The following is a 25,798-nucleotide window of genomic DNA, read 5'->3' as shown; positions in this document are numbered from 1 at the left end:
AGAAATTCTATTCCTTAAGAACTCAGGTTGTGCTATATCCTGAGCAGGATGACTGGCTAAGGGAAATAATTTTTACCATTTTTCTGGGGACACTGTGGCTGAGTATCCAGTTGGTGAGATTCAGTGGGGAGAGGATGCTGAAGTGGTAAAAGACAATGCCCCTGAGGGCCAGTCCAGCTTGATTTCCAGTCCTGGTTAGGGAAAACCTACACTCATCTAGAAATAACCACAGCAGCAGTAGCCACATGAAAGACTTTGGATTCACCCTGCATTACACTACCTTCCTCCCGATATTATTTTGAAAATTAGCTTTAATAAAAGTAGTGGTAAGGGCTTCCCTGGTGGCTCAGTGGTTGAGAGTCTGCCTGCCGAAGCAGGGGACACGGGTTCGTGCCCCGGTCTGGGAGGGTCCCACATGCCGTGGGGTGGCTGGGCCCGTGAGCCATGGCCGCTGAGCCTGCGCATCTGGGGCCTGTGCTCTGCAACGGGAGAGGCCACGGCAGTGAGAGGCCCGTGTCCTGAGGAAAAAAAAAGAGGGTAGTGGTAACACCAGGGTGCTGCTCTTTGCAAGTTACTCTTTACTGGTTTGTCCATTTGATATTTTTGTGGCGGCAGCATATCCATTGTAGATTTAACTTTATTCTTAGGCCCTGAGATAAAGAGGAACTCTCCATTTGGGGAGTGGCTAAGGGTTGCTCAAAATCAAATTTCAATGACTCAAGAGCTAAACAACATGAGAAAAACTTGGGCATGTTACATTCTGGTTTTAATTCATTTTTTGGATGTCCTGATGAAAGTTATGAAATATACTGATTCAATCTAACATCTGACTAAAAGTGAATCTAACATCCTTCTTGCGAAAGTCTCCATATTTCCAGTCAGCTAGGGAGGAATCAGATATACACCTTTGGTGATATCAGTGGTCTAGACATAAAATTTTCAAGTTTCTGCTTAGGACGATGATTGCTAAGAATGGAAGGACACCTGATGTACTCACTGCATACAATCTTAGGGTGCGGGTGAGGACCACACTGTATTTTTCCCTATTCACTCATCTGCTAACTGTTACACTTTAAAAATTGGTACCACTTCTCTTTCTGCCAATGATTGAAATGGCTTTTTAAAAAGGTAGGTGGATCTCTGATGGAAAAAAATGGAAGGGTGAAAATAGATGTCATATTTTAGGGGCACACTTATTCTAAGGAGATTTGGATTAATTCAATAATTAAACTTATATTTTAAAATATCTGTTAATAAATGCTACATACTTCAAAAATTTATTGTTTGGTTAGTGAACTAGTTAGATAACTAAGTTTTTTTTAAATATAGAGAGAATATATTAAAGTTAGGTCCTTTTAGACATCATTCCTTTATTTTTTTATATAATAAAACCTAATGGGGCTTCCCTGGTGGTGCAGTGGTTGAGAGTCTGCCTTCCAATGCAGGGGACATGGGTTCGAGCCCTGGTCTGGGAAGATCTCACATGCCGCGGAGCAACTAGGCCTGAGAGTCACAACTACTGAGCTTGCGCATCCGGAGCATGTGCTCCACAGCAAGAGAGGCCACGACAGTGAGAGGTTTGCGCATCGCGATGAAGAGTGGCCCCCGCTCGCCGCAACTAGAGAAAGCCCTCACACAGAAACGAACACCCAACACAGCCAAAAATAAATAAATAAATTTAAAAAAACAAACAGTTTACGCTTTAAAAAACAAACAAACAAAAAAACCCTAATGAACTTATTTACAAAACAGAAAGACTTACAGATATTGAAAACAAACTTATGGTTACCAAAGGGGAAATGTGATGGGGAGGAATAAATCAGGAGCTTGGGATGAACATACACACACTACTATATATGAGATAGATAACCAATAAGGACCTACTGTATAGCACAGGGAACTCTACTCAATATTCTGTGATAACCTACATGAGAAAAGAATCTGAAAAAGAATGAATATATGTATATGTATAACTGAATCACTTTGCTGTACACCTGAAACTAACACAACATTGTAAATCAATTATAACCCAATAAATTTTTTTTTAAAGAACCTAATAGTAAACACTAGGTTTCACCTTGATAAAAAGAGTGTTCTTGCTTCTCAACGTGAAGGAAATAGCACAATTATCATCTGTTTTTTCTTCCTCAGTTACATGGATCTCAAGTGATTCAACTTATATGGGAAGAATCAGGGTTATTGTTTATGCATACATCTTTTCTCTGATTTTTCTAGAGGTGTAGCCAGGGATGATATTGAAAGTATTTAACAAGCAGTAGAAGGAAGGCACTAACCTATCAGAAGAGACCCCTGCTAAGTGTCCTCTGGCACAAGTGTACTGGGACTTGCCTGCAGAACACATGCTTAGATACATGAATTACAATATATAATGTAACAAGATGCTTAAGATGGGGCTGTATTTAACATTCAAATTTTTAATCTAAATATTATTTATCTGTTAAAAATGGATCCCCTCAAGTTCAAATTGTTTTTCACATTTCCAATCTCTTTTCAGAAGGTGTGAAGGAGTTGCTGCTGCATTTAAGTTTTAGGTATAAGCATACATATATGAATAAAAACATTTTTCAATGTATCTTTTACTTAAAACTCTGGAATTAATTTCATATCTCTTGAAATACTGCCTTCTAAGATCAGTCTCAGAGAAGAGATGGGTAAACACTGGATTGATATCGACTTAAAATATTAAAATATACCTCTAAAGTATCAAATCAACTTTCAGAATCAATTCTAAATGATCATATAAGATGGTCAAAGTCTATCCCAGCTGGTTCCTTTTCAACTTTCCCATGTTCCAGAGCTACCCAAATGCACAGAAGGCAGTTTGGGAAACATTTTTTCTGCTATCTAGAAGGTAACAATGAAGAAAGGCTTTCAGAGAAGCCTTAAAATATCTTTTCAGTTAATTCGACTTTTCCTTTGGAAATACCCAAGAGTTTCAGAGCGCAGCTCGTTAGAGCTGGCTGGAGTTTGGGGTAATCTGCCTCACAGCTTGAAGTGATAAAGTATCTGGCTCTGTGTCATAGATGCAGCAAGTTTCTAACTGGACCTTCTTGCCATGGATATTTATGATGTGGAAAATAAATTAAATTTCTTGGAAATAAACTGTCAATCATCTTTCCCAATCTTGCTGAGTAACTCACCCTAAATGAAATATTCTGCCAAAAGAAATACAAATTATTGAGATATGGTTGCTGAGAAGAAGGAATGAAAAATCGACATCGAGTCACATGTAAGATAAAGCAGGACAGCCAAGAGGTTGGGAGATAAGATGTACTTCCTAGGAAACCACTCACAACAACAGCGAGGACCGTTGGAAGAGCAACTCTATTCCCTGTGATTGGATTTAAGAGAGACAAAGACAAAGGGACCTTAGGGAACGGCAGAATTCAATACTTGGTGCTAAGCCAATTGGTTAATTATTTGGGAAAAGTATATAACCTCATCAATATAGGACCTTACTACATATAATATAGCAAAATAAAATCCACATAGGTTAGAGTTTAATTACTACAAAATCAAACCACTTATAAGACAAAAAAATAGAGAAATATTTATCTGATCTCTGGATAGGGAAGGGCTTTCTAAAATATAAGGCAATTGGAGATATGACAATGGAAAAGACAAATAAGTTGATTAAGCAAATTAAGACTTGCCTATTTCACAAATTCCCATAAACAAAATTGATAACGAATGTGCAAATAATGTTTCTAGATGATATCACAAAGAGTCTTTGCTCTTTAAAGTCTTTAAACTATTCAATAAAAAAAACCATGAGATGCCCAATAAACAAAGAACTGAAACTAAAGGCCATTAAATGGAAAATACAAATGGCTAATAAATAAGTGAAGAAAGTGCTGCTTTATCAGCAATCAGAAATAGAAATTTAAAAACCACTTTATACTATTATACTAGCCAAAATTTTAGGGATGGAAATACATAATGTTGAAAATCAGGGTACTACAGAAAGATAAATCTGATCCATTGCCAGCAAGATTGTAAATTGGTAAAACCTTTCTGGAAAGAAAGTTGACCAAACATATTAGAAAGTTTTAAAAAATGTTAAAACTCTAAACTGTTAATTCCTCTTCTAAGTATCTACTTTAAGGAAACAATCAGAAATGTGAACAAAGATTTATGGTCATAAATGTTCACCATAATATGACTTATAATTAAACTATTAGAAATAACTTAAATGCCTACAAATTGGAAACAGATTGAGTAGCTGATAGTGTACTTAGATTATGTAATACACAGCAATTGAAACTATGTATATGAAAAATACTTAATGACATGAACTATGCTAGGCCATATTTTGGCTAAGTGAAAAGAATGAGATATAAAATTGCACATATAGCATGATTTTAATTTTATAATGAAAACATGCTTGAAAAAAAATACAATGTTCTAAAGTTTTAACAGTAGACCATAAATGGTTTTCTACTGGTCATTATTTGGCAGTGTTATAGGTAATTTTGTTAATTTTTCTTTTCTCATTTTTATACATTATAAATCTTTAAATATCAGATAATTAGGAAAACAGTCAAAACCAAACAGAGAAAGAGAGAGAGAGAAAAGTGATGGAGGCAAGAGAGAAAGAAAATAAATGAATCAATCAATTCAGGCCTCAGAATTTACCTACAATCTCCTTTCTTATATTTTGATTTTAAATATACCAAAATACTTTCTTGGGCAGTCACAATAATTTAATAATCATGACAATAATTTTCCAATATACACACTTTTCTGCCAGTTCAAACCAAAGAAACATTTCCTTTATCAGCAGTAATTCTCAGTTCTATTTTATCCAAACCCATTTTCTGTCAATGAAAAGAATCTTGCATATTTTTATTCACTGAGGTATGTACTACCTTTTTCCCCCCACTGGGCTACATGAACAGTGGGTTATTCTGTGGACTATTCAATAGACATAAAAAACCATCTATCCACATACATCATGCACACATTAAAAAGAACAAATTTGCAACCCTGAGTAGAGTCTTTGCGTGTTCACTTGATTGTAGAATATTTCCCTGGCTGGATACTCCCAATACATAGAGACCAAAGCCAGCATCAAATTCTCCTCTTCTCACCAAAGTGCCTTCTCTACCTGCTTTATGATGTAATGTTCTTTACTTTATAATTAGGCATGTGATTTCAATGGCAAATGTCTCTGTGATGGTTCTAACAATGGCTTACATTTATAACAGGTAGTATGGAACTGATATAATGCTTCCTGAGAACAGATTTTGAAAAGTGGAGGGAAAGAGGAGAACAAGGGACTGAGCTCCTAAGGTGAGAGAGAAAAGAGTTCTAGATGGGGAAAATGCTGGGCACATAAAATATACAAACATTTATTGCACTGAATAGAAGCTGGGCATGTTACAAAACCAAACCAGTTACTTCATCATTTTGAAAAGGGTTGGCTCTTTTAAGTAGGAAATGATAGAAAATAGAGGAAAGATTTGAACAATCACAGGGTTAAGTAGTCCATGTACTTATTTTTATTTATTTATTATTATTTTTTTTGTGGTACGCGGGCCTCTCACCGCTGTGGCCTCTCCCGTTGCAGAGCACAGGCTCCGAACGTGCAGGCTCAGCGGCCATGGCACACGGGCCCAGCCGCTCCGCGGCATGTGGGATCTTCCCGGACCGGGGCACGAACCCGTGTCCCCTGCATCGGCAGGCGGACTCTCAACCACTGCGCCACCAGGGAAGCCCAGTGCATGTACTTATTCACTCTTGAAACATGTTATAGTAAAAAACAACCCACAGGACAGAAGATAATAAGAATAATCTCAAAATACCTGGAATACTGAAATATTAGATAACTATACAGAATATCAGAATTTTAGAGCTTTAAACAAATTAGAGATAATCTGGTCTCATGCTTCCACCTCCATTTTCTGAGAAAGAAACTAATTCCTAAAGTATTATGTACTTGACCCAAAACCCTATAGCTAGGCAGTTAATCCAGTTTCAGTACCTCATAATAGGACTACTTCCTTATTTAAATGAAAGTATAATGCAGACACATTTTTAAAAGAACATTCTAGAAAATAAGCTGGTACATACCACTGTGTGGACTTGGTCATAGGTACTTTGGATTTTCCCATTTATTTTGTTTTTACCTGACAAAAACAAAAGGAAAATGACATTCTTTTCATTCTTCTTTTCCCTAAATCAATTCTTACTAGTCATTATGAAGACAACTACAACTCCTGCTCTAACTTGGGCATATTATTTTATTTGCTCTCATTTCAAACACTGATTCCAATGATGTTCGAAACAAGGGATGATAGGAAGCAAGCCCAGCCCCATAAAGTCTTTGCATGTTCAATTCCACTGGCCCAGCTTTTTAACTTAGTATTTGTACATGTTATTGAGTTTTGGCTCAGTTAGTGTTCATAGGTCAGAGATTGATTTAAAATATGACAATGGCCAAATAAATAGTTATCAATGATTGCTACTGTCAAATATTAGTTTACCATTTTTTTTAAAAAAACACTCATTATAAAAAAGATTCTGAAATATCAATGCTCAAATTCTGTTTACTTTTGTATTTTCATAAATATGGATAATGAGAACTAACTCATTTCCTATTACACAACTAATAAAATAATTTAATATTTCATAATTAGGAAAAAATATTACAGAAAGCTCACTCAAATAGTTCTAGGTACTTACTTCCAACAATAGTCTTGTGATTAAAAATCTTACTCCAAATTCCACCTTCTACATTGTCTTTCACTCCGAATTCATAAACTGTGTCAGGCTTTAGATTTTCCACAATTGTTTCAGTGGCCGGACAAAGTTGAAAAATCCATTTCTTTTCCTTATCCTTTTCTCTATAGCGAATTGTATAAAATCTGTTGAATAACCAAAATATGCTGTAAAACCACACGGAGATTCAGAATGTACTTCCAGTTTCTTAATACATCATAGACTCCCACCTACTCTCAAGATTTAACATTGGCTTCTGTTTAGGTTTTTTTTAATTTTCAGAGAACATAAAAAAGTTTCTCAGTGCGTGCTTAAGTTTTTAATTTCTAATTGCAACTTAGGGGACTAGGTAACAGCACAGTCATGGTCTAACAGAATTCCAGATCTCTCAATTCTATTACTTGATACTTTCCAAAATGAAAGTTGGAAAACACTAGACATTCATTTTTTTCTAATTTTGCATAGAGAAGAACATAGGCATATTTTTATAAATATTTAATATTATAGTTTCATAACTGTATGGGTTTAAGCCCATGGAAGGTACATTAGAGGTAATATCGTTTAACACCATGGAAGGCACATTAGAGGTAATACCGTTCAATTTTGTAAAAGAGGAACCTGATGCACTCTAATGCATCCAGGACTTTATTTCAAGGGTGAAATTTTCTTACTATTAAAAAAGGATCAACACCAATAGTCAAGCTGAGAGTACAATGAGAAAAATCGAACAATGCAAATTCAAGATCACTGTTACATATTTGCTTAGGGCTTCATAATATTCAGACATATATATCACAAGGTACTAATAATCCTCACTACTATTTTTTTGCACCTTTAACACATGGTAGGCTTTATATATATTATCTCATTTAATTGTCACAAAAACATCTTAAGTGGTAGAAATCATTAATCCTACTTTACAAATGTGAAAACCATGTTTCAGAAAGATCGCTTAACTTGCCCAATGTCAACCAGCTAGTGACTTTTACCAGTGGCAGAACCAGAAAAGCAGGAAAAACTCCTCTGGCTCTGCTCTAAACAGTGTCACAAAGTGGGGAAGCAGGTCAGGAAAGGAAATTGCATTGCTACTGGATACAGCAATGAGAATGAATGAACTAGGGCTACGTGTATCAATATGGCTAAATTTTACAAACAAAATATTGAATGAAAATAGCAAAATGACGCATGTAGTTTCACATCATTTGCACAAAGATTAAAACACTCACACAAAATATGTTACCGTATATCATTCCTGGCAGTGTGAAGGGACAAGAAATACTGGAAGGATACAACATTTATGATAGTGCTTTGGCTCCCAGCGAACAAGTAGGCAAATACATGAGACTAGAGGTGGGGCCAACAGATAAACTTTATTTGCTTTTTATTCTTAAATAAACATTTTAAGTAAATAGAATAAAATAATAATTCTCATGTATTAACAATGGAAACATACATGCTTCTTATACTATTTTAGACTCTTTCTTTACATTCTAAATTTTCTCTCAAAAATTTAGTACCTCTCCCCCACTCCTCACCCTAAGATTCAGGTCAATTGCTTTTATTTAAAGCCCTAAAATCCCTCATTTACTGATGCTAAAAATGTTTATTGTGTCCCCTCTAAGTGCCAGGCACAAGCTCTTGATACAAAAAAAACCCACCCAGAATCTTTGGAAACAAGGGCCAGGACTGGCTACATAATTTGTGGAGTTCACAGCAAAATGAAAACATGGAGCCCCTTATTCAAAAATGATTAAGACTTTTAAGATGGTGACAACAGAGCATTAAAACAAGCATGGGCCCTTCTAAGTGGGGAACCTGTGTGACTGTACTGGTTGCATGCCCATGAAGTCAGCAAGGGGGTTATAGTTTCTTAAGTACAGAAAAGGGACGTATTTGTACATTCAGCCTACTTTCTTACTAGTCACAAACTACTGAAATGCTCGAAATCATTCATTAGCTTGCTTCTTCCTCATAAAAGCAGCTCTCTGGGCTCCATACCCCATTCCAAAGTCACGAAAAACGAGTGAAGGAGGCTGTTCCAGCCAGAACACTAACTGCTACTGGGAACAAATGTTATAGAATACCAATGCTCTGTGTCCCGTGAGTTGAACCATCAACAGTAGTTTATGAAACACATTTGTTGACAAGTACGTCGAACAGAATTTCTGTCGTTTTTCCCCTGCCCTGGCTATTACAGGACTTCAGGGAAGTGCAGAGAAACTAAAATCAGACCAGATGGGCCTCCAGAGTTACGCGTCTCTAGTTGGGATACATTTCTGAAGTCCTGAACTGCTTGCATGATCTGGTAGGGGTGTGGGGCAATGCTAACAGAACTACCAGAGGCCAGATTCCAGGATTCCCAGGAAGTTTGATTTTATATCCTCTTCCTAGGAATAAAATGAGACAGGCATGTTCTAAGACTTTGTTTAAAAAAATCTAGCCTGTAAATTTTTTTCTATTTTGATCACAAAGCTTTCTAACTAACCTCTCTTGTACCAACTTAGTCAGGAAAAATAAAAGTACAGGCAGCTAGGCCTTCTCCTCGGCTTCTGTTAGGTTACCCTCACAAACACTGGCTTAATTGATACTTGTATAATATAGGCAAGTTCTAAATTTTAAAAGAGATAGTAAACAAGGCTACTTAGCTTTAAAGTGGTGAAGTCTATTTTCTTGATTTTAAAGCAAAATATAGGCCTTATGATGATAATACTGTACAACCTAGCACAGAGTAGGTACTCCATATATGTTGTGGAACAAATAGAATGGATACTTAGGTGCTCATAGGGTCATTCTAAAATTATAGTTGCTCTAAATGGCCAATGACTCGATCACCAAAATATACTGATTTAAGCCATTAGGTCTACAATTGTATTTTGCAATATGTCGTTGCATAAGAGTTCATTTACCAAACCTCAGCATTCTTATAGAATCAATGCAAATGGAAGGAAAGTTCAATAAATGTCTACATGGTACATTTGCAGAGGGCTTAAGATTTTTAAATTTATTTCCGTGTATCCATACGATAAATTCTGAAATGAGCACAGCAAGAATTATTATAGAAGAGAGAGGCCAAGAAGTGTCTAAAGCCTGAGAATCAGTGACAGAGCCAGGCAAATGGCTGTCTTCTGACTCATAAGCTAATACCTTCTGTGTTGCATTGGACTATCTACTGCAGGGCTCAGCAAAAGGAGATGCCAAAACAAGGTAAAATGACCCAGAATGAAAGAGAAGTAAAAGGAATCAGAAGTTCTTTTAGCATTACTTAAGGCTTTCACATAATCACAGACTTCCCAATACTGTCTGAGGACATCCAGGATCAAATGTTGATTGCACTTTTTTTCTGTGGTTAATTAAATTTGGACACAAGTGCAAAGAGAGGGAACAAGTCTATTAAAGACAGAGGTAACAGCCAGTGAATGTCATCACAGCAGACCTCTGAAAAGCCTGACTAGCAATGTGGATTTTAGAAACAAGGATATCTCACATCCTAATTAAGTGGTAAGCAACTGTTGAGGGCAGTGCTTGGTTCAACTGGCGATATCCTGTGCTTGGATCTCCCTAAGAGTCTCAAAACTGACAATAATCGTTATTATAACTTAAAAAATACCATAGCTCCTCCAAATGTAATGGAGAAGGCAGATAGTGGCTTGGCTTGGATATCCGCCAGCTGCAAACTAGTAGCATGCCCTCAGGAGAGTCTCTTTGCCCATTTATATAACAACTTTCTACTTTGAAAAAGAGGGGTTGGATTAGACAATCTTTGAATCCTTTCTGTTTCTAAAATTTTATTCTAGCTACAAATTAGACATTCTATTCTAATAAAATACAGAGGCATAACACAGGCTAGAAACCCTAGAGGCAGAAATCCCATAAATAAAATTTATGATGTAACTGGCATTGAATTCTGCCAAGTGGAGAAATTGAATAGTGTCAATAAATTTAGTCCTTTCACAAACTAGCCTGGATTGATGCACAAGGTTGGCCATCTTTGGGACTTTCTATACTTTTTTCAACAATTCTTTTATTTCTATGTGATTAATTACTATATTTCCTAGAACACCTATTCCACACATCACATTTTTTTTGCTCTCTTCACATCAAAGGACACCTCCTGACGCCCCCCACTGTCAATATCCTTGCTTCTTGCCTTACTGAGACTGTGACTGCTGACATAAAATCTGCCCTCACTCTCTTCATCTCAAAGTCTCTCTCTCCCCCTTCACTCTCTCCTTGCCCCTCTCCGATTCCAGGGTTCTCCCTTCTTTTAAAAAATAAGTGTCTTGGTAATTTTATTCCATTTTCTTATTCCACCTACTCTGCATTCTTTCTCTTGATTCTTCAAGGACCTTTCTCTGAGTCAAAAAGTTGTTGAATTATTTTCCACTATATCAAAGCAAAACTAAAACTAATACTCACTTCTTATTCCTGCCATTACTTTTTTTTTTTTTTTTTTTTTTTTGCAGTACGTGGGCCTCTCAGTGTTGTGGCCTCTCCCATGTGGAGCACAGGCTCTGGACGCGCAGGCTCAGCGGCCATGGCTCACGGGCCTAGCCACTCCGTGGCACATGGGATCTTCCCGGACCAGGGCACGAACCTGTGTCCCCTGCATCGGCAGGCGGCCTCTCAACCACTGCGCCACCAGGGAAGCCCTGTAGACTTTTTGATGATGGCCATTCTGACTGCTGTGAGGTGATACCTCATTGTAGTTTTGATTTTCATTTCTCTAATGACTAGTGATGTTGAGCATCCTTTCATGTGTTTGTTGGCAATCTGTATATATTCTTTGGAGGACTGTCTATATAGGTCTTCTGCCCATTTTTGGATTGGGCTTTTTTTTTTTGATATTGAGCTGCATGAGCTGCTTGTATATTTTGGAGATTAATCCCTTGTCAGTTGTTCCATTTGCAAATATTTTCTCCCATTCATTCTGAGGATTGTCTTTTTGTCTTATTTTTTGTTTCCTTTGCTGTACAAAAGCTTTTAAGTTTCATTAGGTCCCATGTGTTTATTTTTGTTTTTATTTCCCTTTCTCTAGGAGGTGGGTCAAAAAGGATCTTGCTGTGATTTATGTCATAGAGTGTTCTATGTTTTCCTCTAAGAGTTTTATAGTGACTGGACTTCCATTTAGGTCTTTAATCCATTTTGATTTTATTTTTGTGTATGGTGTTAGGGAGTGTTCTAATTTCATTCTTTTACATGTAGCTGTCCAGTTTTCCCAGCACCACTTATTGAAGAGGCTGTCTTTTCTCCATTGTATATTCTTGCCTCCTTTGTCAAAGATAAGGTGACTGTATGTGTGTGGGTTTATCTCTGGGCTTTCTATCCTGTTCCATTGATCTATCTTTCTGTTTTTGTGCTAGATCCATCCTGTCTTGATTACTGTAGCTTTGTAGTATAGTCTGAAGTCTGGGAGCCTGATTACTCCAGCTCCGTTTTTCTTTCTCAAGGTTGCTGTGGCTATTCGGGGTCTTTTGTGTTTCCACATGAATTGTGCAATTTTTTGTTCTAATTCTGTGAAAAAATGCCATTGGTAGTTTGATAGGGATTGCAATGAATCTGTAGATTGCTTTGGGTAGTAGAGTCATTTTCAGTGTTGATTCTTCCAATCCAAGAACATGGTATATCTCTCCATCTGTTTGTATCATCTTTAATTTCTTTCATCAGGGTCTTATAGTTTTCTGCATACAGGTCTTTTGTCTCCGTGGCTGGTTTATTCCTAGGTATTTTATTCTTTTTGTTGCAGTGGTAAATGGGAGTGTTTCCTTAATTTCTCTTTCAGATTTTTCATCATTAGTGTATAGGAATGCAAGAGATTTCTGTTCATTAATTTTGTATCCTGCTACTCTAGCAAATTCATTTTCTGGTAGCATCTTTAGGACTCTCTATGTATAGCATCATGTCATCTGCAGAGTGACAGTTTTACCTCTTCTTTTCTGATTTGGATTCCTTTTGTTTTTCTTCTCTTATTGCTGTGGCTAAAACTTCCAATACTATGTTGAATAATAGTGGTGAGAGTAGACAACCTTGTCTTGCTCCTGATCTGAGTGGAAATGGTTTCAGATTTTCACCATTGAGAACGATGTTGGCTGTGGGTTTTTCATATATGCCCTTTATTATGTTGAGAGTTCCCTCTAAGCCCACTTTCTGGAGCGTTTTTTTATCATAAATCGGCGGTGAATTTTGTCAAAAGCTTTTTCTGCATCTGTTGAGATGATCATATGGTTTTTACCCTTCAATTTGTTAATATGGTGTATCACATTGATTGATTTGCGTATATTGAAGAATCCTTACGTTCCTGGGATAAACCCCACTTGATCATGGTGTATGATCTTTTTAACGTGCGGTTGAATTCTGTTTGCTAGTATTTTGTTGAGGATTTTTGCATCTATGTTCATTAGTGATATTGGCCTGTAGTTTTCTTTCTTTATGACATCATTGTCTGGTTTTGGTATCAGGTTGATGGTGGTCTTGTATAATGAGTTTGGACATATTCCTCCCTCTGCTGTATTTTAGGAGAGTTTGAGAAAGATAGGTGTTACATCTTCTCTAAATGTTTGATAGAATTCGCCTGTGAAGCCATCTAGTCAGGGGCTTTTGTTTGTTGGAAGATTTTAAATCACAGTTTCAATCTCAGTGCTTGTGACTTGTCTGTTTACACTTTCTATTTCTTCCTGGTTCAGTCTTGGAAGGTTGTGCTTTTTAAAGAAATTATCCATTTCTTCCAGGTTGTCCATTTTATTGGCATATAGTTGCTTGTAGTAATCTCTCATGATCCTTTGTATTTCTTCAGTGTCACTTGTTACTTCTCCTTTTTCATTTCTAATTCTGTTGATTTGAGTCTTCTTCATTTTTTCTTGATGAGTCTGGCTAATGGTTTACCACTTTTGTTTATCTTTTGAAAGAACCAGCTTTTAGTTTTATTGATCTTTGCTATCGTTTCCTTCATTTCTTTGTCATTTATTTCTGATCTGATCTTTATGATTTCTTTCCTTCTGCTAACTTTGGTTTTTTTTGTTCTTCTTTCTCTAGTTGCTTTAAGTGTAAAGTAAGGTTGTTTATTTGAGATGTTTCTTGTTTCTTGAGGTAGGGTTGCATTGCTATAAACTTCCCTCTTAGAACTGCTTTTGCTGCATCCCATAGGTTTTGGGTAGTCGTGTTTTCATTGTCATTTGTTTCTAGGTATTTTTTGCTTTTCTCTTTGATTTCTTCATTGATCTCTTGGTTATTTAGTAGTGTATTGTATAGCCTCCATGTGTTTGTATTTTTTAGTTGTTTTCCTATAACTGATATCTAGTCTTATAGAGTTGTGGTCATAAAAGACACTTAATATGATTTCAAGTTTCTTAAATTTACCAAGGCTTGATTTGTGACCCAAGGTATGATCTATCCTGGAGAAGGTTCCATGAGCACTTGAGAAGAAAGTGTATTCTGTTGTTTTTGGATGGAATGTCCTATAAATATCAATTAAGTCCATCTTGTCTAATGTGTCATTTAAAGCTTGTGTTTCCTTATTTTCATTTTGGATGATCCGTCCATTGGTGAAAGTGGGGTGTTAAAGTCCCCTACTATTATTGTGTTACTGCCAATTTTCCCTTTTAAGGCTGTTAGCATGTGCATTGTGTACTGAACTGCTCCTATACTGGGTGCATAAATATTTACAATTGTTATATCTTCTTCTTGGGTTGATCCCTTGATCATTATGTAGTGTCCTTCTTTGTCTCTTGTAATAGTTTTTATTTTAGTCTATTTTGTGTGATATGAGAATTGCTACTCCAGCTTTCTTTTGATTTCCATTCACATGGAATATCTTTTTCCATCCCCTACTTTCAGTCTTTTGTGTCCCTACGTCTGAAGTGGGTCTCTTGTAGACAGCATATATACAGGTCTTGTTTTTGTATCCATTCAGCCAGTCTGTCTTTTGGTTGGAGCATTTAGTCCATTTACATTTAAGGTAATTATCAATATGTATGTTCCTATTACCATTTTCTTAATTGTTTTGGGTTTGTTATTGTGGGTCTTTTCCTTCTCTTGTGTTTTCTCCCTAGAGAAGTTCCTTTAGGGTTTGTTGTAAAGCTGGTTTGGTGGTGCTGAGTTCTCTTAACTTTTGCTTGTCTCTAAAGGTTTTAATTTCTCCATCAAATCTGAATGAGATCCTTGCTGGGTAGAGTAATCTTGCTTGTAGGTTTTTTCCTTTCATCACTTTAAATATGTCCTGCCACACCCTTCTCCTTGCAGAGTTTCTGCTGAAAGATCAGCTGTTAACCTTATGGGGATTTCCTTGTATGTTAATTGTTGATTTTCCCTTGATGCTTTCAATATTTTCTCTTTGTATTTAACTTTTGATAGTTCGATTAATATGTGTCTTGGCGTGTTTCTCCTTGGATTTATCGTGTATGGGACTCTCTGCACTTCCTGGACCTGACTATTTCCTTTTCCATATTAGGGAAGTTTTCAACTATAATCTCTTCAAATATTTTCTTAGTCCCTTTCTCTTTCTCTTCTTCTTCTGGCACCCCTACAATTCGAAGTTGGTGCATTTAATGTTGTCCCAGAGGTCTCTGAGACTGTCCTCAAGTCTTTTCATTCTTTTTTCTTTATTATTCCCTGTGGTAGTTATTTCCACCATTTTACCTTCCAGGTCACTTATCTGTTCTTCTACCTCAGTTATTCTGCTATTGATTCCTTCTAGAGAATTTTAAATTTCATTTATTGTGTTGTTCATTGTTTGTTTGCTCTTTAGTTCTTCTAGGTCCTTGTTAAACGTTTCTTGTATTTTCTGCATTCTATTTCCAACATTTTGGATCATTTTGATTATCATTACTCTGAATTCTTTTTCAGGTAGACTGCCTATTTCCTCTTCATTTGTTTGGTCTTGGGGGGTTTTTACCTTGCTCCTTCATGTGCTGTGGTTTCTCTGTCTTCTCATTTTGCTTAACTTATTGCATTCGAGGTCTCCTTTTCTCAGGCTGTAGGTTTGTAGTTCCCGTTGTTTTTGGTGTCTACCCCCAGTGGGTAAGGTTAGTTCAGTGGGTTGTGTAGGCTTCCTGGTGGAGGGTATTAGTGCTGGTATTCTGGTGGATGAGGCTGGATCTTGTCTTTCTGGTGGGCAGGACCATGTCCGGTGGTGTGTTTTGCAGTGTCTGTGAACTTATTATGATTTTAAGCAGGCTCTCTGCTAATGGGTGGGGTTGTGTTTCTGTCTTGCTAGTTGTTTGGCATGGCTTGTCCAGCAAGCCATGGAGCTTGCTGGTCGTTGAGTGGAGCTAGGTCTTAGCATTGAGATGGAGATCTCTGGGAGATTTCTCACTGACTGATATTACCTGGGGCCAGTAGGTCTCTGGTGGATCAATGTCTTAAACTCAGCTCTCCCACCTCAGAGGCTCCTGACACCCGGCCGGAGCACCAAGACCCTGTCAGCCACATGGCTCTATAACTCTGTCCAGTGTAGTTTTTGCTTTGATAATTCTTATCCACATGGAAAATGAAATACGTCCCACAGGATTCGACTGGAGGTGTCACTCGTGCAAGTCACAGGTCTCAAGTGATGCACTTTGGCAGGAATATCACGCAAATGATGCTGTGTTCTTCCTGTTGCATCCTATCGGGGGGTGCACAATTTCAATTTGTTGCATTCCTTGTGATGTTAACTTTGTTTACTTGATTCATTTGATGAAGATGGTCTCTGCCAGATTTCTTAGCACTCAGAATCTAAGATCCAGTTGCTAAGTGGGTTCCTTGCTTTGGGATGTTGCAGTCCCTCTCAGTGGATAAACCTGAGATGATGGTGGCTTGGACAAGGGTGGCAGAGGTGGTAAGAAGTGGGGGATTCTGGGGAATTCCCTGATGGTCCTGTGGTTAAGACTCTAAGCTTTCAGTCCCAAGGGTGCAGGTTTAATCCCTGGTCGGGTAACTGGAGGCTCTTGGGAAGAACCTGCTTCTAAACTGATTCAGGCTGTTGGCAGAATCCAGTTTCTTCTGGCTATGGCTCCGAGGTCCTGTTTCCTGGCTGGCTGGGAGCTCGGAGCTGCTCTCTGTTCCTACAGGCTGCCTGGACTTCTTTCCGTGTGCCCCCAAACTCCTCACACCTCAGTATCATTTCTTGAGTATTCATTGCATGACAGTGAACATAGCCACATTTTACGTGTCATCTCATTTAATTCTGACAACGCTATGAGATGTTACTGTTATTACTCCCATTTTACAGATGAGAAGAAAATTTCTTTTTTTCTTTCTCATGAAGCCTAGATGAGAAAATCAAGGCTTAAAGCATTTAAGTAACCTGTCCAAGGCCACTCAGCTAACAGAGCAGAAGTCTGAACTTAGGTCAGTCTGACCAGAATTTATACCCCGAGCAATCATGCTATGTACCATCCCTGGATATACTCACTGTGATGTCTGTTTGAGAGATGTTTCAGAGGAGGTTCAAGGGCTGACTGGACTAGTTAGATGATTTTTAAAGCTAGTTTTGGACATTCCACTTGCCTATTCATTCATGCATTTGTTGAGAACTACTGTTGTAAAATGTGATGCTACATTGTATGTGTGATGGAAGACAAGTAAGACCCTGGGCATAAATTAAAAAATGAGCTCACAGAATAGGGAAAGAGGCAGGTGTACATTTGCATATGACTAAAGAAGGCAGGATGAAAAGCAAAACATCTGAGGGTGGCTGGGCATGGCACCCTGCAGCCTGAATTTGTAAAAAGGCTACCTTGTAAACCCCACCTCGGTGGTAGATTTAAAGCAGGAAATCCTACCCAGATCCAGGGAAAGCAGAGTAGGCCAGATTTAAACCCCATATCAGGAGGATGACTCGAAGATTCCTTGAGATAGATTCTTGGAGAGAATCTATGACTTTTTTTTTTTTTTTTTTTTTTTTTTTTTTTACCAGCCAGTGGGAACCTGGGGGAGATTCTTCAACAGAATCAACAGGTAAATAAAGTTGAGCAGTAATGAAGGAAGTTAGATTTATCAGCAGTGGAATAATCAGAGAAAAACTGGAGGGAGGAATCTCACTTTGCTGTAGTCCAGATATGAGATAACAAAGGAGTGAACCATGGAAGGAATAGAAAGAAGGGGAAAAAAGGAACAGATCAAAGTTAAATTGATGAGACTAGACTCCTTATGGGATATGGGTGCCAAGGGAAGTGTAAATAAAAATCAAACCTCAATTTTCAAGCTTGAGAAGAGGGAAGTTAAAGAGATGGAAAAGGAGTTTTTTTTTAGTAGTATAGACAACATTGATTTAGTTTGAGTTTGAGGTGCTGAACACTGTTACCTGGTCATCCTAATGAAAATATTCCACAGACAACTAAAAATACACTCTTAGAACTTTGAAATTGGGTCAAAGTCAGAGGTTTAGCATTGGAAGTGGTTTATATCCTTATACCACTCCTGCTATTCCTTGTAGAACAGCAACGTCAGAAATTCCTGGGAGGTTTTAGAAATGCACAATCTCAGGCTCTTCCTCAGGACTGTGGAATCAGAATCCACATTTTAACAATATCTCCCACATGATTTGCAAGTACGTCAAAGTTTGAGAATCACTGTTCTATATAGAGATGATAAAGACATGCTTATAGCTGAGATAAGGAGGATACATAGGTAGACATCCAAGGATATATCTCTATTCCACATTTGAGAGACAGGATAACAAGTAAGCAAAACATAAGAGGAAGAGGGTAAGAGGAAAATCGAAATAAAAATTTCAAAGGAAGAAAGAATTCAAGAATGGGAGGATGGCCAAAATTCCCACAAAGAGGTTTAAAAGGATAAGAACTGAGAAAACTCTACTGGATCTAGCAATTAATTGATCATTGATGATCCCCAAGAGAAGTTTCAGTGGAATGGTAAAGAGGACCGAAGCCAGCGAAAGGGAATAAAGACTGTGAGTGTGGTAAAGAAGTCAAGGATATGAGAGCACATTAATCTGAGAAGTTTTGGAATTAAGAGAAGAGTCTGAAAAGTAGCCTAGAAGATATAACACAGTCAACAGAAGATGTTGTTTGGGAGTAGGGAAATCTTGAGCATGTTTGTAAGCAAGAGGCAGGGCACCAATATCAGTAAAGAGGCAAATGTAAAAGAGCAAAGACTTATAGAATATGGAAGTGACCAGATGATGAGCACTGTCTGAAGTCAGAAACATGTTCCTTGGTAAGAACAGAAGAGAGTTAAAACTAAATCTGGGATGAAGAAACAGTGAGCTGACGGTGAATAGCCTAAATTTTCTTCAGTATTGCAGAAACCAGGATGGATTGGGATACGAAAGGAGTCAGGGTCAGTAGCCAGGATGCTATTCCCAGGATGCAGGGTAAGGTACGGAGTGTCTGAATTGGAATCATTGACATGGAAATGGAGAAGCAGAAGATAAAGATACTGATATGGGTCCTTCTCAAAGGCAAAACCAATGTAACTCAGAGCCTCAATACCTATAGGAAATGAAGAATTTAAAAATTCATGAAGTTTCAAATTATGGAGAGTGAAAGAATTATGATACTTCAGAAAGTAATATGGGAACTGATATTTCAAGAGAAAAGTATGAGTTCAATTTTGTTCTAAGTTTGAAGTAATGGTAAGGCATAAAAGTGAAAATGCTAACATTTTACTGTTTATTCATTCAGTATAAATTTACTGAAGGTCTACTATGTGCCAGATGCTGGCCCGGGGACTGAGGAAACAATGGTGGATTAAGATACCCATGGTCCCTGTCCTCACAGAGCTTAAAATTTACATGGCAAGACAAATGGGTAACAAGGCATTGGGCTAAATCAAGTGAGAATTTCCAGACATCAAAAATATTCACTTCTTAACAACTCGGGATAAAGAAAAAAATAAAAGGCAAGAGTCAGCCCGGGACCAGCCAAAAAGGAGGGCCCTCATTCTACATTAAGAGCAAGTAAGTACAATGTGAAAGTGTTAGAAAATGTGAAAAGAAAATTCTAAAAGAATCATTAAGCTTTAATAAGTTGGCAAAGGAGTGAGAACTAAGGCAATCTTGAACACTTTAACAAGCTGGAAACATGGGAAGGAAAAAATATGCTATTAACGGTGAAATAAATTGTGGTTTTAACTCTTCATCTGGGTCAATTTGGAAAGCTTTCTTTTGACCTTAGATATATTGAGGACAAACATGTACATTCTTCCTTTCAAAGCCCATTAAGAATAAAAACTGTAAATTAGGGCTTCCCTGGTGGCGCAGTGGTTGAGAGTCTGCCTGCTAATGCAGGGGACACGGGTTCGAGCCCTGGTCTGGGAGGATCCCACATGCCGCTGAGCAGCTAGGCCCGTGAGCCACAACTACTGAGCCTGCGCATCTGGAGCCTGTGCTCCACAACAGGAGAGGCCGCGATAGTGAGAGGCCCGCGCACCGCAATGAAGAGTGGTCCCCGCTTGCCACAGCTAGAGAAAGCCCTCGCACAGAAACGAAGACCCAACACAGCCAAAAGTAAATAAATAAATTAAAAAAAAAAAACTGTAAATTAGGTACATCTACTCTCCAAAGAATGTGAACTCAGAAAAGACTCTAAAAACATGGGAGAACCATATGGACCCTATGCAAATAGGAATGGAAACATACAACCAAGGATAAAGTGACTCATTAATGTTTCCAAGCTTAAAACAAATAAAACAGAAAACAGAGGTTTTCTCATTAGAAATTCACCACACGAGAGCTTTGATATATAAAGTCAAAAGTCAAAGTATAGGGGCTTCCCTGGTGGCACAGTGTTGAGAGTCTGCCTGCCAATGCAGGGGACACGGGTTCGAGCCCTGGTCTGGGAACATCCCACGTGCCGTGGAGCAACTAGGCCCGTGAGCCACAACAACTGAGCCTGCGTGTCTGGAGCTTGTGCTCCGCAACAAGAGAGGCCGCAACAGTGAGAAGCCCGCACACCACAATGAAGAGTGGCCCTCGCTCGCCACAACTAGAGAAAGCCCTCACACAGAAACGAAGACCCAACACAGCCAAAAATAAATAAATTAATTAATTAAAAAAAAAAGTCAAAGTATAATGTAAAGAAACCTTTCCAATAAATTACTTGCATTTGCATAGTAATATGCAAATTACTAAATGATGCTATACAAACCAATGTGAAATGATTTTGTTTTAAAAAAAACCAGAGACTTTACACATAGTGCCAAATATTAGAGTTAAATGGATTAAAATGACATCAGCTGATGTTCCTGTAGCAAGCCAAGGGCATTCAGATTCCAACAGTTTTGTCAGAATATGCTCCTGAAGGAAAACTTGAGCTGTACTAATCTTCTAATTTTCAAGGAGGAATCATTCCCTATAACTATTATTGCTTACTCTAACCTACTGGATTAATCTAAATTCTAAAAAACACCATCTACATAATCATATGAGGGTGGATTTCTCTAATTCTGCATCTAAGTACACCAACTGAGTTGTTCTGGTGGGTTTATTTGGGTGCTTATAATATATACAGTATTTCCAGAGCTTTTAAATAAGGACTATTATTTTTTGTCAAATGTCAGCTCTTTATTAACTGTTCTAACTAGGGAGAAAGGGGGGATGGGTAAATAAAATTCACAAGTACTCCAAATGCTTCTTTTTGTCATTACCATTAATTCTTCCCCTTTAGTCATGTCCTAACAATTCCCTATTTCTGCCAAGGATACTTTGATCCTCCCACTTACTCAGGTTTGAAACTTGGCAAGCATCTTGATATGTTATTATTCAATCTTTTAAAAAACTTCATTCTAGGTAGAATTATTTATTTTAAATATTGTGATTTGATGGGTATGACTCCATCTATTTGATGGGCATGACTCCATCTATTTGATGAGAAGAGCAGAGCCTGGGTTTATGGGCAAGGGGATGAGAGGGTGAGGTGTACACATTGTCTGAGTAGCTTGGGACCTTCAAGTCAATTGCCTTGGATAAAATTCTAGCTCTATCCGGGCAACTGTTCCTCTACCTTCTTCATATTCATTATCTTCTTGTGCTGTCAAACCGTGGCAACCTCTATCAATTAGAATCAATCATCAGATAAGTTGTTTCATGGAGGGGTCAGCAGAACCAAGTGAAATTGAAGGAAAGGCTTGAGGACAGGGGAGGAAATCATATCCAAATCCTGCTACACGAATTTGCAAGTTACCTAACCTCATGGATTTATCAAGCAAGTTGAGTAACCATTAAAATCAGCTACATTTTGTTACAAGAGTTTCAGGTCTCCTTCCTTCCCTTCTACCCTTCCTGCCCATCCCCTCTCCTCCCTTCTTTTTTTTTCCTTCTTTCTTTCTTAGTAAGAGACTAAAAAAAGGAAAAAGAAAGCAACCCTTAAGTGTTTGTTTTCTCAGCACTGGCACCCTGTGAACCCAATAGAAACTGAAGTTATCACAAGAAAGAAAGTTCTTTCAAGAGTCCATTTCCAAACAAAGTAAGTTATGGGTTTAGTAGTGGTTGAAATAAGGAATAGTTCAGATTCTTTGAAACAGCTCAAAATTACTTTTCAAAAAATTTAGTTTTGGCGTATCTTCTACATAATTTTTCCAAGAATTTCTTCCTTCAGAACTATGGACATGTGAAAGAAAATTTAATTTTTTTCTTTCTTAGTTAGACTTCTTAATCAAAGTCATATGAAAGGTACTTCTGAGAACTTACAAACATTTTAAAGCTCTTTCTTTTCTGTCCAATTAAGACAAATAAAAAGAAATAAAGCACGACAAAAAATAGATATATGGCCAAAAAAGTACATGAAAAAGTTTTCGATACCTTTAGTACAAGGGAAATACACATTAAAATGGTAATGAGATATGACTACACTAGAATAGCTAAAATGAAAAATGTTGATGACACAAAATACTGGTGCAGATGTGGAGCAACCAGAACTCCCATATACTGCTTGGGGAATTTAAATGGAAAAATTAGGCCAAAAAAAATCAAATATACATCTTCCCTGTGACATAGCAATTCTACTTTTAGGTATTGATCTAAGAGAAATTAAAAGATATATCTACAAGAGTCTTATATAAAAATGTTTATAAAATTTATACTCAAAATAACCAAAAACAAGACACAACTCAGGTGTCCACCATCAAGAAAATGGATCAATAAATTCTGAAATATTCACATAATGGAATACTACTCAGGAATAAAAAGGGAATGAACTATTTATACTTGCAATGTCATGAATGAATCTCAAAAAACATGCTGAATAAATAAGATAGACACAAAAAGAGAACATACTTTATGATTCTGTTTATATGGAATTCTAGAGTAGGCCAACTCTCTAGTACTTTCTGGAGTAATGACAATGTTTTATGTCATGATGGGGTGTACAGTACATGGTTACACATCTTTTTTTTTGTAATTGATTAAATTGTACACCTAAGATCTGTGCATTTTACTAGGTTTAAATTATTCCTCAATAACAAAGTTTTTATGTAAAAAAGTAATGAAACAAATCTTAAACATTTAAGTCACTTTGAGTACTTAAAAATTAAAAAATGTCTTCTAAAATAAAAACTCCTTGGTTGAAGCTTGAAACTTTTGATTGTCAGATGCAAAGTTTTAAATTTTGAAGCTACTGTAGTAAATATTTATGAAAAGCAAATATCATCTTATACTCAGTTTAGAATCATGGTTCAGCATTTATACAGTGCCCAGCACATAGACAATGCCAACTACATGTGCTGAATGAATGGCAGTAATTTAAAAATAAACTTAGGTTTTTCTTATTTTGTTCTGCCAAAGAAGATGGTAGCTTCATTTCCAACTGTGCTTTTCCTTGACCTACATTTCTCCATGTGTTCCTCCCTCCAGTTTTCTAAGCCAGTGATCCCTAAGCTTAGGTGGAGTTTCTGATTCAGTAGGTCTGGAGACCTGAGAATTTCCATTTTTGATAATTTCCCAAATGATGTTTATTGAGGCTGATGCTGCTTAGTTTAGGGACCACACTGAGAGACCTACTGTCTTAGCACTTTGTCAATTGACAGATCAAAGATCCATCCTTTTCAAACCAAAGATGGAGCTTTGCAACTTTTAACAGTCTCTACTAAGTGCTTTCAACCTCATCCTCTGATTTTTTTTTTTTTTTTACATTTATCACTGATAACCCCACTTGCTATTTGGCTTATTTTCCCTTCTAGTTTTTTCTTCAGAAAGAAAAAATACTTGCATGTGTTTTCTATTCAGATAGATGATAACTCCCTGAAGGGTAGGGACCCTGACTAATGTATCTTCATTCCCTTCACACCTAGATCAGGCTCTACAGCTAATAGCTGATCTGTAAATACTGATGCTCCTTCCATTTACACATTCTTCTAAAGCATGTGCAGATACTATTGAAAGCAAGTGCCAATTTTCAGATGAAAAACAAAATTTTCCATAATGTGAACTACCTGTCATTGGGACAGTGACTTGGCAATGTCCAGTCATGGTGAGGGTTGATGAGGAAGCCCCAGGACAGGAAGACTGAGCTTGGTGTCAGAGTGCCAACCACCAGCTGGAGAGGTTTGCGAGATCGTGCTTTACCTGTGGAGGTAATGGACAGGTTAATTCTTGTTATTATTTAGTGTATTTTCTTTTTTTAAAAATAATTTTTAAAATATTTATTTATTTGGCCACGCTGGGTCTTAGTTGAGGCATGGGGGATCCTTAGTTGAGGCATGTGAACTCTTAGTTGTGGCATGTGGGACCTAGTTCCCTGACCAGGGATCGAACCGGGGTCCCCTGGAGTGCAGAGTCTCAGCCACTGGACCACCAGGGAAGTCCTTTATGAGTTGGGTAAAACAGACAAAGACAATTTAGCAAGAGATGAAGAATGTGAAAGCATTAAGTTCCTTTTCTTTTTATATAGTGCACAAATATTAATAATGGTTTGCCCATGAATTTAAGCAGGAATCAAATGAAATACCCTTTTGAGATTTATGTGTGTGTGTGTGTGTGTGTGTGTGTATACACATATAACCTATATCCATTCCTAGTTTTTATTTCTTGAGAGTCAGGGATGAATATGGAGGTCTTGGCTATTACCAATGAAATAAACACACACACATATAGGCATATATATATATATATATATATACACACACACACACACACACACTCACTTTTCTTTTACAGACAAAATAAATTATGCTTTTTTTCCCCCTGGGACTGTGAATTAGTGTGAAATAACACCTTAGAAAAGAAAGCTTACCATGTAGGTTGCAGGTTATAGTCTTTTTAAAAAAAAAAAACTATTTGGAAGTGTAAAATCCCTTGTGAGACCATTGTAATAGCCCTTTTTTTTTTTTTTTACAGTGAGTATCTAAATGGAAAAGGTGCACACATTTTTAATACTGCTGGAAGAGTAGGAATAATACAGGAAGCACAGTTATTCTGACAAGACTAACTGGATTGGGGCAATGCCAAGAGTGATGTTGATATATCACTCTAGATTCTTTTCAAGTATGTGGTGGGGGGGGCACAGACATTTGCTTTTTCAAAAATATTTGAAATTGCAGGCATGGGAGGAGAGTGAAAAAGAGGAGGGAAGATTTTCAACCATGGAAACCAACACTGGCTCATAAAAGAAATCAGGGTAAAATCTAATAGGATTAATTAAAAATCCAATGGGACCTAATAAAACTATGCAGCACTAATGTAAAACATATATGCTTTGTATTTCCATTAATTCCCTTTTTCATTTCATGATACTATATATATTTGCTATAAAAAGAAATTTTATCTCCATCTACTGTAGTGTGAGCCAAACAGCAACATGGCCTGTGACCTCTATAAGGTGGGTAGGAGGGTACCCCTTGTGTGAGCTTAGCTAAGGTTATCTGAACCAAAAACCCTTGAAAATTGTGCCATGACTGTTGCTTCTGTCAGATTTAAGTTGTATAAGTTGTTATTCTAGCAGAAAAGCCCTCTGAAACAAGAATATACATAACCTAGTGGTGGAAATTTACTTCACTGTGACATAGGTGAATTTTTAACAGATATTTTAAATAATTTTCAAAGATGGTTATTGTTTAATTACTTGCAAACATGCAACTATACTTCTCTGAAAATTTGTCCAGATCCACCTGCAACAGTACCTTATCT

The 25,798-nt window shown here is 37.3% G+C and overlaps 1 protein-coding gene across 3 annotated transcripts in view; it reads right to left on the bottom strand.

Moving 5' to 3' along the window:
* The window catches only part of ABI3BP (ABI family member 3 binding protein), a gene marked incomplete at both ends in the record, with an annotated part of 249,712 nt that overhangs the window by 140,570 nt on the left and 83,344 nt on the right, over positions 1 to 25,798 (bottom strand). For all 3 annotated transcript variants that reach the window (XM_079704665.1, XM_079704666.1, XM_079704667.1), the window contains 3 exons: positions 6,094 to 6,149; positions 6,706 to 6,887; positions 24,106 to 24,238. In XM_079704665.1, coding sequence (XP_079560791.1) covers positions 6,094 to 6,149; positions 6,706 to 6,887; positions 24,106 to 24,238 — 371 coding nt within the window. The remainder of the gene's footprint in view (positions 1 to 6,093; positions 6,150 to 6,705; positions 6,888 to 24,105; positions 24,239 to 25,798) is intronic.

Source organism: Hyperoodon ampullatus (assembly GCF_949752795.1).
Source record: "Hyperoodon ampullatus genome assembly, chromosome: 5".
NCBI lineage: Eukaryota > Metazoa > Chordata > Mammalia > Artiodactyla > Ziphiidae > Hyperoodon > Hyperoodon ampullatus.
Note: the sequence above shows the minus strand (reverse complement) of the source record. Positions and strands in the feature narration are given on the sequence as shown.